The sequence below is a fragment of the Megalops cyprinoides genome, chromosome 24 (assembly GCF_013368585.1).
Source record: "Megalops cyprinoides isolate fMegCyp1 chromosome 24, fMegCyp1.pri, whole genome shotgun sequence".
Taxonomy (NCBI): Eukaryota; Metazoa; Chordata; class Actinopteri; order Elopiformes; family Megalopidae; genus Megalops; species Megalops cyprinoides.
The window spans coordinates 16,065,756-16,080,300 of NC_050606.1; the positions used below are offsets into that span (position 1 = coordinate 16,065,756).

The 14,545-nt window shown below is 40.4% G+C and overlaps 2 protein-coding genes across 3 annotated transcripts; both read right to left on the minus strand.

Moving 5' to 3' along the window:
* Positions 1–1,790: 1,790 nt before the first annotated feature.
* On the minus strand, positions 1,791–4,027 carry LOC118771439 (cystatin-like protein). Of its 2 annotated transcripts, XM_036519437.1 has the most exons (4): positions 3,803–4,019; positions 2,961–3,065; positions 2,542–2,634; positions 1,792–2,110 (listed from the first exon to the last, which is right to left on the minus strand). In XM_036519437.1, the coding sequence occupies exons 1-4, from the start codon at positions 3,983–3,985 to the stop codon at positions 1,988–1,990; spliced, it is 504 nt and encodes a 167-aa protein (XP_036375330.1). In that variant the 5' UTR covers positions 3,986–4,019; the 3' UTR covers positions 1,792–1,987. The 2 variants fall into 2 exon arrangements, with proteins under 2 accessions (XP_036375331.1, XP_036375330.1); XM_036519438.1 differs by lacking the exon at positions 2,961–3,065 and having other exon boundaries at positions 1,791–2,110; positions 3,803–4,027.
* Positions 4,028–10,231: 6,204 nt separating this feature from the next.
* On the minus strand, positions 10,232–13,100 carry LOC118771368 (cystatin-like protein). Its single transcript, XM_036519345.1, has 4 exons — positions 12,879–13,100; positions 12,382–12,483; positions 11,423–11,515; positions 10,232–10,619 (listed from the first exon to the last, which is right to left on the minus strand). The coding sequence occupies exons 1-4, from the start codon at positions 13,059–13,061 to the stop codon at positions 10,545–10,547; spliced, it is 453 nt and encodes a 150-aa protein (XP_036375238.1). The 5' UTR covers positions 13,062–13,100; the 3' UTR covers positions 10,232–10,544.
* Positions 13,101–14,545: the final 1,445 nt, after the last annotated feature.

The window sequence follows — 14,545 nt, forward strand, 5'->3', positions numbered from 1 at the left end:
TGGATGAGATTTAACCTGGTCTCATACAGAATTCCAAAGAATTTGAAATCCACCAGCCCTTTGCAAATGTGCACCAAAGTGTGAGGTTTTCTATCCACTGTCTGCAGTATTTGATTACTCACCTTGCCTGCAGGTACTGCGCACTCAGTCGGATGCTCATGTATAGATCAGTCTGATGTCTTATCGCAGGTGGTTTCTCTCCGGTGGACATTCATAAAAATATATCCAGTTGGATCCTACAGTGTAGGAGGTCAGAAAGAATATTTGTCAGTGAATTATCACAGTAGTGAAATGGCAATGTTGACCTGTAGAGTCTATAAACATAGACAGAAGGAGTGGCAGTATATGTTCTTTGTTTTACTGACTAATGGCTGATTTCAAATTCACATTTAATAAAAACTTTTTTATGTGATGCTGTGTAGAACTGGTTATTGGAGTACAAAATGGTAGTGCACTGTACTAATCAATATGCATGAGGAGAGTTTGACAATGTTGGAAATAGAATGATCTCATTGGTCCTTTCCGTTGATCTGTCTGTGCATAAACAAATTTCTCTGATGTGTGAGGTATGTATTAATATATTCAACAGCATGTATGGTGACCTAATTACAGCAGGCACCCGGGCTAATGCATATCCAAACCAGAAATTACGATGAATAATTTGCGATGATGTAATTGCGAAGTCTTAAAAATATGGAGTATATCCATGTCAGGTGCACTTTAAGCTACACGACTTAAAAAATCTTCATAGCTAACACAGTTCAAAATCAATAATACAAAGATACATTAAATCCATACCATTTGGAAGTTAAGGATGCCATCATAATTCATATGTTTTTGGGCGTCTTTATTGGCATGTCGAATGGCCAGGTTGACGGTCTTCCTGGTTAATTCAGGGAGTTTATGGTAACTCTGCTGACCCTCAGTGGTGATCAGCAGGGCTCCTGTGGATAGCAGCAGGATCAGCAGCGGGCAGCTCATCTTGCTCTCAGTGCTGGACTGAGGGCTCTGCTCTGTGGTCCCCTCAGTTTCTCTCCAGGAGATTAAACATTAACTCACAGACCGACACTGACCTCAATGTCTCTCTGGGTCACCTGTGCAGGGATGGTGCTGTCTCTGTTGAGCCCAGGTTCCTGGCAGCAGGCATGAGGCATGCGCACTGCAGAGAATCATTGCAAGGAGAACCATCCCAGCCTTCACAATCAGTGCAAATGTAGATGATGGCCAGCAGGTGTCACTACAGGTACTGTGGATACGTTCAGTTTTGGGAGCGAGTGCTGAAGCACGGAGCAGATCATATTGTAAACAGAATACCTCAGGGGTCCTGTTTGCCTTGCTAGATAGTTGTTTAGCACAGTGTTTTTCCAGTCCTACTTTGGAAACTGTTGCGTATGCTCTGTTTGTTCAATCATCTGTTTATCACATAGCTCCATTCCTGGTCGAGAGAATATTGATCTACATTTGATACAGCAGCATCTCGTTCAAAGATCAATGCAGAATTCACTTCACACACAAAGTAAAAGAAACTTGTAGCCAGTGTTTAGCACAAAGTGTGGCACATTTGAATAGTCTGCGTTTGAAGCTGTTTGTTGACACCAGGGCTGGTCTCTCTTATCTCTTATAGACTGTAGGCTACACAGATTTCCAGGCCCTTTTAACCCATGGACTCCTTTTGAGCTATGAGAAGCACTGGCTCGCATAAGACGATAAGGTGTAAAACAATTTAATTAATGAACAATGTCTTGCATGGTATTTAGTAGAAGCACGAAGACATTCAGAGCTACTTCCCTTTTTCAGAATTAAATTTTTATTCATTTTGCTTAGTCATTGTACCCAAACAGACCTACACTTAAGAGGAGCAGAGCTGAGAGTTAGCAAATCAGTGAACATGAACCATTCCACACTCATTGTAAACCTTAGTTGTTGTAAAGCAGGTCCCTATCTGTCCGTGCACAGAGGATAGCAGCTGTCAGCAGCGCTGCGTCTCTCAGAAACACCCTAGACAGTTAGTCTGTGTTTCACTGCTCGCTGTTTTCTGTGTCATTATGGAGCCACTTCCAGGTAGGTGGGGTTTCAACTGGGAGCATGTCTTTTCCCGAATTTCTGTCCTCTGGAAAATAAAAACAAAAAATGTTTTATAGGAAGCCAATGAACAACTGTGTCCTCTGAAAACATTTCAGCAGTTTAACGCACAATTATAATTTAGATGAACATGTGGAGCAAACTAGAGCATGAAATCAATTCCTGGTAGAAGTCAATAAGTGTAAACACATACCCCAGGCACAGACTTTAAGTGGATGTATATGCTAAGTCAAAAGGTAACATTGAATGGTTGGTAAATCTAACCCATCATTTTCCATAGATTTCACAAATCTGTGTAGTTAGAACCCAAAATCTTTTTCTATAACACGATAGAACTTATGTAAGAAATAGCGTTACTGGCACATTATAAAGCTATGAGAAATCTGATATCATATCTCGATGTCCTATGTAAGCAACAGTGATGATGAGTAAATGCCTGAAATGCAATGAGTAACATACCGAGCTGACTTCTTTATGCCGAATGCAGTCAATGAAAGGTTTCTGGAGCTCAGTACCAGAACGGTTACAGCAAACGACACAGTTGATAAATGGCTGTAGAAACAAGGAGGAGAGACAAAAGCATTTTTTGAAAGTGCAGAAAATTTGAAAGAGAATTTTCAAGAGGTAGATCTCAAAACTTGTTTGATGCACTCATGAAAGATGAAAAAGGAGCTGTATGTTTTTAGCGAGCTGGAACAGGAAATTGGAAATGGAGCTTCATAAACAGCATCGCAAGGTACTGCCTTTTAATGTGGATGAGATTTAGCCTGGTCTCATTCAAAACCCAAAGAATTTAAAATCCACCGGCCCTTTGCAAATGTGCACCAAAGTCTGAAGTTTTCTGTCCACTGTCCTCTCCATGGTATCTGATCACTCACTTTGCCTGCAGGTACTGTGCACTCAGTCCGATGCTCATGTACATCTGTCTTATCACAGGTGGTTTCTCTCAGGATAAAGTTCGCATAAATATATCCAGTTGGATCCTACAGTGTAGGAGGTCAGAAAGAATATTTGTCAGTGAATTATCACAGTAGTGAAATGGCAATGTTGACCTGTAGAGTCTGTAAACATAGACAGAAGGAGTGGCAGTATATGTTCTTTGTCTTACTAACTAATGGCTGATTTCAAATTCACATTTACTAAAAACTTTCAAATTTATGTGATGCTGTGTAGAACTGGTTATTGGAGTACAAAATGGTAGTGCACTGTACTAATCAATATGCATGAGGAGAGTTTAACAGGTCAGAAAGAATATTTGTCAGTGAATTATCACAGTAGGATAACATCGATGTTGACCTGTAGTGTCTGCAAACAGACAAAAGCAGTGGTGGTATATTTCCTTTATTTTACCTGTTAATGGCTGATTTCAGATAACTGTTTGATAAGATCTGTGTGGAAATCATATGACGCTGTGAAGAAGTGGCTTTTGGAGCAGAACATGGCAGTGTACAGAGTTTTCAGTATGCCAACAAATTTTTGTGCTGTGTCATGTGTGTATTATTATATTCAAAAGCATGGGTGGTGGTCTTATTACAGCAGGCATTAGGCCAATGCAATTTCAAAACAGACATTGTGATGAATAATGAATAATGGGTAATGTCAAGTCTGCCAAGTAAGAGGTATATCATGGCAGGTGCATTTTATCCTTACGTGACATAAATCATATTTTATGACAGAAACAGCCTGAAATCAGAAATATAGAGATCCACTAATTCCATACCTCTTTGTACGTAAGGACGCCATGATAATTCATGTGTTGCTGGGCGCCTTTATTGGCGTGTTGAATGGCCAGGTTGATGGTCTTCTTGTATAATTGTGGAAGGGTATGGAAACTCTGCTGACCCTCAGTGGTGATCAGCAGGGCTCCTGTGGATAGCAGCAGGATCAGCAGCGGGCGGCTCATCTTGCTCTCAGTGCTGGACTGAGGGCTCTGCTCTGTGGTCCCCTCAGTTTCTCTCCAGGAGATTAAACATTAACTCACAGACTGACACTGACCTCAGTGTCTCTCTGGGTCACCTGTGCAGGGATAGGGCTGTCTCTGTTGAGCCCAGGTTCCTGGCAGCAGACATGAGACATGCGCACTGCAGAGAATCATTGCAAGGAGAACCATCCCAGCGTTCACAATCAGTGCAAGTGTAGATGATGGCCAGCAGGTGTCAAGGCAACTTAAGCTTATAACAGCCTTTCTGTTTTTTTTCTATTCTTCTATTATCTGTTGTTGACTCTTTCCTGCTAACCACAAAAATGTTTATACATGTAAGCTTTCTTTGAACTTTTGCGCTTTGAACATTGACCTTTTCTACCAAAAGCTTCTCCTTAGGTCGGGGGTATCGCTCTCAGTTTAGCTTAAGTGGTTGTTCCGTTGATTGGATTCACACCCACAACACTCTGGCTCCACAGTACAGTGCTTTAGTCAGGCCCCCAGACCACAGCCTGTAGGCACAATTGTGATTAGTCATTAAAAAGACCTTTGAATCCTTTTTGCTTCAGTAAGTCAATGCGGTGAGCAAGCAGATCAAATGGGGAATTACTCTTGGAAAAGTGTCCTATTTCTGATTTCTATCAGTTTAATGCCTCTGCGCTGCAGCTAATATGGACTACTACAGAGCATAAAATCAGATTGGCGGCTGTCTGGTGCTTCTGAATGCCATTGAGTTTCTGAGTGCTACCTGAAGCTATGTGACATGAATCAGCTCCAATCAGCTCCAATGTCCTTTTCCCTCCACAGTGAGCTACACTCACATCATGAAGTTATCTGGCCCAAAGTCAAAGAGCTGTGCTATAGTCAATAAGTGAATGATTTCTAGTTTAATATTCCATGTTGCAAGTACTCTGAACAAAGATCTCTGCCCATGTGTGATGGTGTTCTATTGTAAACATATCATGAGATGTTTATTCAGTATTGATTGCGACCTTTTTTTGGCATCTTGTCTTTCATATGAAATGTGGTGTGTAGAGGACGACCTCCAAGGTGTATACCCATCTGTACAGTGTAATGCAGAAAAGTGAATGGTATGACTGGTATTGTTGGTTCAAAAGTCATCTGATGGAAAACACTTATTAGTCAAATACTCAGTTAAATGCTCAAAACCAAAAGGATTTTTATTTTAAGCTTTCAGATTGAGGTTCGGCTTGTAGTAAAATATGAAACGTAATTACATTTCCACTATTTCAGTCTTTGCCAGCAACTCCGAGAAGCGTCACGGTACCACTGCTGTAGGACATGCTGTTACAATGCTCCATCCTTTTCATCTTCATATCCTGGAATGGAATGAATGTGAGTGAATTACAATCAGAGCTCAAGTACAAATGCTGTGAATTTCGATTTTGTTTTTGATTGTCCTGTATTTTTCATCCTCCTCCACTTAACTTGCTTTTATCTTGTAGAAGTAATGAAAACAAACTTGCCTACTTTATTTTTATCTTCATCTATCTAAATATGTATCGAGATGTATTTAACAACATATTGTTACATTGTCATATAGTGGCAGGAGAAAATATTCACCCGCCTGAGTTATTTTGCATTTAGTACTTAGTTGCTGCCCCTTTGGCAGCATTTACAGCCTCAAATCCTTTGTGGGTTTTCATAGCTTCACAAGCTTTTCAGATTTTGTGGGTTTAACTTTTGCCCACTTTTCCATGCAAATCTGCTCTAGTTATTGCACATTATGTGGGGACTGGCGGTGTACGGCAGTCTTCAGCTCCTGCCGTAGATTTTCTATTGGGTTTAAATCTGGACTTTGATTTGGTCACTCTAGGGCATTCACTTTCTTGTTTTTAAGCCACTCTGTGGTTGCTTTGGCTTTGTGTTTGGGGTCATTGCACTGTTGAAAGATGAATCTCTGCCGTAGTTCAAGGTCTTTGGCAGATTGTTATATGTTTTCCTGAAGGATCTGCCAATAATTTTCTACCATCTATTCTTCCTTCAGTTCTGACAAGCCTGCATGACCCTGCTTATGAAAAGCAACCCCACAACATAATGCTGCCATTGCCATACTTCACAGCGGGGATGGTATTGTCAGACTGATAGACAGTGCCCGTCTTTCACCATAGCATTTCCCATTATGGCCAAACAACTCAATTTTTATTTCGTCAGACCACAAAATCTTCTTCCATATACTGTATGCCATTTTGCATACTTCACCACGTTACCATACAGCCCAGAATTATGGGGTACCTGAGTGATTGTTCTCTGTTCTCCGCCTCTTTAGCTGTGGTGTTTTTGTTTTTCCACGTCCATGTGCTTGTGTTTTCCTCGTGTTCTAGCCCTGCCCCAGTCCCTGCCCGGTCTCCGCCCGCCTGATTGCCTGCACACCTGCTTCCCCTCCCCTCCCCTCCCCTCCCCTCCCCTCCCCTCGTCAGCCCTGCCCTATATCTTCCCTGCATATCTCTGTCCTGTTGCTAGTTAGTTGCAGTGTGTTCTCACCTGTTTCGTCCCCACCGGTTTTCATCTGTGTGCTTTTTCCCGTAGTTTGACCTTGCCCGTTCATCGACCTGATTCTTGCATGCCGCTCTGTCCTGATTGCCCGATATTCTGCCTGCCTGGTTCTCGACCCTGCTTGCTCCCGTTTCTGACCCTGGATCTGCCGACGGACTGCCTTCCTGAATTCGACCCTGCCTGTTTTGTGTTTGGGATCCTGCCTTGCGATTTAATAAATCTGTCTGAACCCCGAAGCTCCCGTTGTCTGCGATTGAGTCCTTGCCTGAGTTGTGACAGTTCTCAGTCACAGTTTCTAACATCCCAGTCAGGAAACATTGTTGGTCTTTCAGTGTTATCCTTGGCCTCTTGGTTGTTTGTCTGACCAATGCCCTTCTTCCCTGGCTGCTCAGTTTTAGAGGATGACCTGGTCTACGACAATTCTGGGTGGTTTTGTGTTCCTTCCACTTCTTGACAATTGATTTCACAGTGCATCATGGGATACACAAAGCTTTGAAGAACTGTTTTGACTTCATTTTTCCTTTTATGGAATGCACAGCAGTGTGACCTCACACAGACAGGTGTATTTAACCTTGCAAAGGTGTGTTCAGTCTAAACTGGTAATCACTGCAGTTACTGCAGTGGATACCATCCATCACATTTTGTGAATTCAGAAGGCAATTGGCTGAGCCGGAGCTTATTTAGGGGAGTTATTACAAAGGCAGTAAATACCTTTCAAATAAAGCTTTGTTTTTAATTCATTTTTTGCCTCAATTTTTATCTCACTGAAAGTGTAGAGCAGGTAGTGTAGATCAGAAGAAAGAGAAACTCATATAAATTGCTCAAGGATTCAGGCTGTAAGGAAGGCACTCTTACCTCAGTCAGTGCTGGTTTGTGGACACAGTTCACATATGGCTTTGGCTCACTTTCTATTTCTCCTGAGTAGGTTTTGTAGCAAATGGCGCAGTCAATCAATGGCTAAGAAATGGAACGAAGATGGAAACAAGACAGAAATGATACACATATCCAACACAATCACATCCCATCATAATGTAATGTGTAGCGTAGTGTAATATTTACTCCCAGTGATTGGTACAGAGAGGATGTCCGTCTTTATCATTGGTCATTCGTTGACCAGGTCCCTCATGATCATCATTCTGGTTCTCACCCGGTCATTTCTGAATGGGCATTTCTTTGGGTTAGGATCCACAATTTCCCTGGTGCACTTGGTCGCTTTAAGGTAGAAGTTGTGGTATATATAGGTCACACCGAACCCAGGCTGAAAGACAAAGGCAGGCGTTCATTAGACTTAACCACAAATGCTCGTCCGCCGAAGTCAACAATCTGTTGACAAACCCGCTACAGTATTTACCTCAATAATATGGGTGAGGGTGACAGAGTGAGGTGTGACAGATTGTCACTACAAACTAAAAAAGTTAATGGAGAACATACATGAAATAAGACAAGCAAGGTCCTTTAAAAGAGACTGTATTACTTGCTTTATTTTTTCGGAATTTCTTTCTGCAAGACTGCCATTCTTTCAAGCATACATATTACCTCTGTGAACACCTATAACCCTAAAAACAATTTCAGCTCACAAGGCTGCCTATGTAAGTGCATAATATATATTTGTTTTAGTTTTACATTTGTAATAAATGAAATTATTACAGCCTTTGTTTAACTCCTTTTATTAACACATCCAGTTCACCACTTGGTGCATTCTTGTATTCAGTGTGCTGCTGGCATCCTCTGATCTCCCTGCTGTTCTATATTGTACATTTTTGCCAAAATTACAGTCTGAAGACTCTATGGCAAGCGCACACTTAAAGGTAATGCAACAAGTCCTGATTGGCCAGTACTTAGTCACATATGTGTCAATCCTCTAACTCACTTGCTCTGCAGAATTTTTGCATGATCAAAATACCACATTGCCCTGATCACACCTCTTCCACCAGACCATTGCGCAATCTGTTAGCATTTTGAGTTTTCACCATTAAAGCCAGGTCACATATGTTCAAACATATGGAAGAAATATGAGAAATCTATGTTTAAAAATCTATGATTATAATGTATAAAAATGTACTGTGCATATTATGAATACTATCACTTATTGCCTCTTTCATGTATGTAATTTAGTAAATGTCCAGAAAAATGTATTGCGTACTATTATTATACATTTTAATTATATATTGTTCAATATAGATGCTAAACTACATGTGTAAACAAAAATGAATAACACATTGTCTGTACAGAATATGTGCATTTTGACATCCACTTTATACATTTTATTTAAATATTTGGAAATATTCTTTTGACTTTCTTTATTCAGACTACGCTTCAAAAGGGGGCTTGACACATTTACAACTAATGGTAAATATTTCAAGTTTTAAAAAACCAATGAAGCTGAACTTTGAACCCTTGTTATTTAAGTTGCTAATCCTAAGTCCCATCCACATTCCACATCACTCTAAATAATCTTTTAAAAGTTAAAACAGGAGTTTTATTCACTATGCAGGATTGTGGAAAATATGCTGCATTCTCTTGTCAATCCACAAGTTACAAAAAGAACCGACAGGCTAACAAGAATGTTAAAAATCACCATTTTCTATCAAAAGAGAGTCTAGCAGAAGAAAAGCTACCTAAGGAAGACAATGTTTTGAAGGATGCACTACATCCTTCAAAAAGGATGCACACTCAAAATAAATCAATGATAGGGATTTTAAAATGAATTAATAGAGCCAGCCTCCTCTCTAGCCCAAATGCTAATAATTATGAGAGACAGATTTGTCTACAGCTGACAGAGAAATTGGCAGACATGGAGCGTGACCAAAAAAGGCAATACCTCAACATCAGACTTGCTCAGGCTTTTGAAAAACAAGAAATAATGCTGAATGCTGGAGTGTGAGTTGAGTTGTTCCAGGGCAAGGTCGACTCCTTTCTTGTAGAGGTCCGGGAGCTGGTCGTAGGCCGCTTGTGCTTCAGTGGAGGCCAAAAAGGCTCCTGCAGTCAGCAGTAGGAGTAGCAGTGGGCGAATCATCTTCCTCTCAGCTCTGGGGGAGCAGCAGTACTAAAGGCTTCTGCACTGTGGAGCCCTGATCCTCTCAGCAGGAGGGTAAATATTAACTGTAAGCCGCGCTGCGCAGTCTGCATGAACCTCAATCGATTAATAGGAAAAAGGATTGGGCAATACCAGTATTGGGCAATACTTTGCAGGGTTGTTATCATTGCTAAAATGTTATTAGTTAAGACACCAGAGACAAAAGCTGACTTAACAGGCTGTTACTGACATTTTCTTAAAAATGATGAGAACCTCATTGCACCTCAAGATTTCATTTTGGTGCCTGAAATTCATTTTTCAGTTATGATCCAACCAAACACTTTCCCTGGATTTCAGTTTCTCATGGAACCATATCTGAACCTGTCTTTTTAAAGAAAGACAGTTTTAAGCGATTTATTCACTCCCTTGTGACACAAAATGTCTTGAATATGATCTCCAGTAAGTGCGATGTACCGAATTACTCAAACAATGCTGCTGTCTAACACTTTGGTGAATCACTTGCTGACTGCAGCAGTACATGAGATGGAACCAGTGGAAATAATGTGGTGGCTAAGTGGAGCATTTGGGAAATACTCTGTGAGAAGAGAAACCCCCTGCTCACTCCATGCATTTTTTGTTTTTACTATTTCTACTACTAAGAAATGAGTACATACAAAGCAAACAAATAGGAATTTAAATTTTCTTTTTACTTCAATTGACACAAACAATCCTGGGTGCACTTTAAGACTTAAAGTGAATCAAAACGGACACAAGTTGGATCCAAGACGCAGATTTCATTGTTTAACTGCATAATCAAAAAGCTTGAAACTAGACAACAGCTACTGCTGATGAATTGGCTGTTTGGATCTGAAGTATTTAGCATTGTCATTAGCGATTAGAGTGATTGATACAATAATGTTTGAATGTTTGTACTATCAATGAGCACTGTGCTTTCAACCCTTTCAGCCTGTGCAAAATTGTCATTAGTATAGAGATTGTCTCCTCTGTTCAACCCACTGAATATATCACCTCTTGGCCCGGGTGGTGGAGGGGAGTACATTCAGCATTCCAAATGTCTTCCCTCTGAAATGAGAAAAGAACACACTTCCATGGGTCCTGCTTTCACATTTCTGTTATACATTAAATTTACATACTTTAAAGGAACTGGTCATTCAGTCAGGCAAGATCTTCATAAATGTGTATTCATAGCTGCTATGTGCAATGCAAGTGTATTTTGAATGACTAGCTTGACTCCCATCATGACTCTTTCTGTATCAGCTTAGTTGTATGAAGAGGGGAAAATGTCCCTGGGCTTAAAAATGTAAAAGACTTTAACCTTTAATGTAATAAACTCCAACCTCTTGAAAATTTTGGGGGTGGAGAAATATTAGTAAGTTTAAATTCGTACAAGATGTTTGTTTCCCAGAAATATATGTTTAAGAATGCGACTATGTGTTTGGGGAATTGTCAAAATTGCTACCGATAAGTGATGAAAGCCAGTAGCAATTAGCCAATCTAACAGGAGTGGACAGTGGGCTTTCAGCAACTGCAATGTGTAGCTAGCATAGCAGCCCAAGCCTCCCTGCAGTGACCTTGTTAAAAAGTGAATCCAAAGGTGGGCAAGTATCCAAGGAACTGCCAATTAAGGAGAAGTAAGAATAAAATGCTTAGAATCATACAGGGTTCTGTGTCTGCCACTTCATATTTTTAAGGCAGCCATTGTATAAGCTGTATAAGCTAATTTCACGCTTCTCAACAATGCCACAGCATTTTTGCAATGTAGTTTTGCCATCCCTCTCTGTCTCTGCTTGGAAAAACAGCTGTGCATGCTGGGAAATGGAGGCAGACAGGAGCGAGGGATCATATAAGCGATGAGCTGAGCCTACCTCCTTGATGTTCTCGAAAGGAACGCAGTCAGTGTAGGGATCCGGAATGTCAGAGCCAAATCTCATGCCGCAGACAACACAGATTATGGGGCGCTGTGGCAATGGAGGGTGGAAAAGACAGACATTCCTTTAATGTAGAATTTGTAGTATAATCACTTCATTGCAGTGGTGGTGTTTTCATGGTGCAGCACATCGTGTTGTGGAGAGAGGGTCTCACTGACTTGTTGAACCCACGTGGATGATGAGCACCAGGTGTTTTTTGCAACAATGATCACTACCAGTGATGTAATGAAAAAAAGAGGTGGACAGGAGGGTACACTATAGGAAAGTCAGTGAAGGTCACGACCAGATGTTGAATATGTTGTATCCTGTAAAAAGTTAAGATGTGGCTGTTTATGATCTGATCAGTCACTTAAAGCTATAGCAGAGCAGCCATTTTCGTGGCACTACATGCAACTTGCTGGTCACATGTGAAGTGAATATTGAAACATAATTTGAAACTGAAGCATATTTGGAGCATGTAAGCTTCGCTGAACAACTGTGGGCTATGTTATTAGCTACCAGTAGTTAAGATTGTCTTATGAGGTGAGAACCAACCATGTCTTGGTCGAATAGTTCAACCTGTGTTCAACCAGAAGCACCACACAGCCTCCATAAACTGTTAGTGAAGGGCAAAGTTATTTATTTATTTATTTTTTATCATTTTATGATCCTTTGATGTTTGTTGCCATTGTAGTGAGAGAAAATATTAAAGTATTGGAAATTCACCAAAATATTGGTGCATCTTACACCAGCTATTTCCCTTTTACTTATGACAGCTCAGTTTAGTCTCGTTTAAAACAGTTAACAGATTAAACATAAATTACCAGGTAGCAAATCAATGCTAATTCAGCACAAATGCCTGAACTTTGAAGTGCAATAATAATGGTATTAATATCAATTTTTATTCTGTAACTTACCACTTTGTCCAAAAATGTGCATTCATCTCGATGTTTGTGTACTCCAGTCTTTGTACAAGTAGTGGGTTTCAAATAAACTCTCAAGTCCAAGTGGCCTCGTTCCTAGAAAAAAAAACAAACAAACTAATAATAATAATAGACAGTTACATAAGGATACTGCAAAATAAGAAGAACACCAGACATTATTACCGTATCCAAGGCTGTTTCTTTCTAAAATACTGGTGTCTCAGGTTTTGTGCTTTTTAAAATCAGTGGCACCTGGTTGTATGATCTCGTGTAAATTAATTAAGGTACACATTGGAATATAGCCTAATTTAGAAAGTTTTACTTTTTTAACAAGTTTCAACAATTTAAAACATTTTTTGTTTGATTTTAAGTCCTGCCCTACCTGGTTATCACCATACTAGGTGGTCTTTAGTCCTTACATGAGTTCAATATTATGCTGTAACAGAGAAAGCTCAATACCTATCCATTACTTCACAACACTAATTCCATACCTCTTTGCGTGCCCGAGTACGAGCATAATTCATATGTTGCTGGGCATCTTTATTGGCTTCTTTAATGGCCCGGTTGATGGTATTCTGGTATAATTCAGGGAGCGATTGGAAACTCTGCTGACCCTCAGTGGTGATCAGCAGGGCTCCTGTGGATAGCAGCAGGATCAGCAGCGGGCGGCTCATCTTGCTCTCAGTGCTGGACTGAGGGCTCTGCTCTGTGGTCCCCTCAGTTTCTCTCCAGGAGATTAAACATTAACTCACAGACCAACACTGACCTCGGTGTCTCTCTGGGTCACCTGTGCAGGGATGGGGCTGTCTCTGTTGAGCCCAGGTTCCTGGCAGCAGGCATGAGACATGCGCACTGCAGAGAATCATTGCAAGGAGAACCATCCCAGCCTTCACAATCAGTGCAAGTGTAGATGATGATGTCTCTTTTTTCACATTAAAGTTCATGGAATGCATAAAACAAGGTAGTATAAGTCTTTTTTCTTTAATCAATGTTTTATCCTACTTTTGAAGCAGCTTTTGAACTTGAAGCTGATTTATAGTAAGTCTATATAAACTATGTAACTGAGTATATTGCTATATAGTTTATAGATCCACACACACACACACACACACACACACACACACACACACACACACACACACACACATGTATGTATATAACTGGACAGTAAGAAAGGGAAATGATTTTTACTGATCATTATCTTCCACATTCCCTATATAGGGAACATGAAGAGATTTACCTGTTCTAGCTAACTTGGATAGCTGGCTTATATTGTCAGCTAGCTAATCATGATATCACTAGATATCTAGATGAATAGCAAGCCAGTTAGTTAGCTGTGTATTTTAGATAGCTAGGAAGTTATTTGACCAGATAGCCATATTGCTAATGAGTAGAGCAGCTAAGTTTTCTGTTGGAGAAAGTGCAGTTCTGTTACACAAAATTAATGCCTAAAACCGAGTGAACAGAAAATTAATATGTGGACATTTATAGTCTCACATGAATTTATATGGTTCACACTCAAAACCATGCCCTTGGGATGAGGTCACTCGTGCTCAGATCACTCACGCTGGAAAATGTCACACGAAAGCTCTGCTGGCTCTGTTTGCCATTGGCTCACACTCGTCAGTCTCTGCTCTTACTTGATTCAGATTTTCTTGCATAAATTGTGAGGGTTTTTTCATGTTTTGTAAAATATGCCTTTTTGCTTTTTAGCTGTTCTGCTTATTGTTACAGATCTAATGGCTTTTTCCCTCTGTAGTGAGCTTTGCTCTCATCTCATTAAGACTATGTCTGGGCCAAAATGTGAGCACTTTGTTATATAAAAGGCTTTCTAGGTTAATATTCCCATGATGCATTCTGCCATTTGTGTGGTGAGAGAGATTCTGTTACAAATATTTAACCGGCGTGTATATTTATTTTCATTCTGAATAAAGGTACTTTGTCTGTCCTTGAACTGTGGCACTTTCTACCCATCTTGTTCAAAAGGGGTTTGAATTATGATTTTGAATGATGCAGAGATTTTCAAAATGCTGAATGCTGGAGTGTGAGTTGAGCTGTTGCAGGGCAAGGTCAAATCCTTTCTTGTAGAGGTCCGGGAGCTGGTCGTAGGCCGCTTGTCCTTTAGCGGAGGCCACAAAGGCTCCTGCGGTCAGCAGTA

Excerpts from the sequence above, each read along its gene's own strand:
- LOC118771439 (XM_036519437.1), bottom strand. The coding sequence starts at position 3,985 with ATGAGCCGCCCGCTGCTGATCCTGCTGCTATCCACAGGAGCCCTGCTG. Across the intron at positions 2,635-2,960 it reads GCACAGTACCTGCAGGCAAA|CCATTTATCAACTGTGTCGT; the intron begins GTGAGTGATCAG and ends TTGTTTCTACAG. Across the intron at positions 2,111-2,541 it reads GGCATAAAGAAGTCAGCTCG|AGGACAGAAATTCGGGAAAA; the intron begins GTATGTTACTCA and ends TTTATTTTCCAG.
- LOC118771368 (XM_036519345.1), bottom strand. The coding sequence starts at position 13,061 with ATGAGCCGCCCGCTGCTGATCCTGCTGCTATCCACAGGAGCCCTGCTG. Across the intron at positions 11,516-12,381 it reads GCACATTTTTGGACAAAGTG|CGCCCCATAATCTGTGTTGT; the intron begins GTAAGTTACAGA and ends CCATTGCCACAG. Across the intron at positions 10,620-11,422 it reads CTTTCGAGAACATCAAGGAG|AGGGAAGACATTTGGAATGC; the intron begins GTAGGCTCAGCT and ends TTCTCATTTCAG.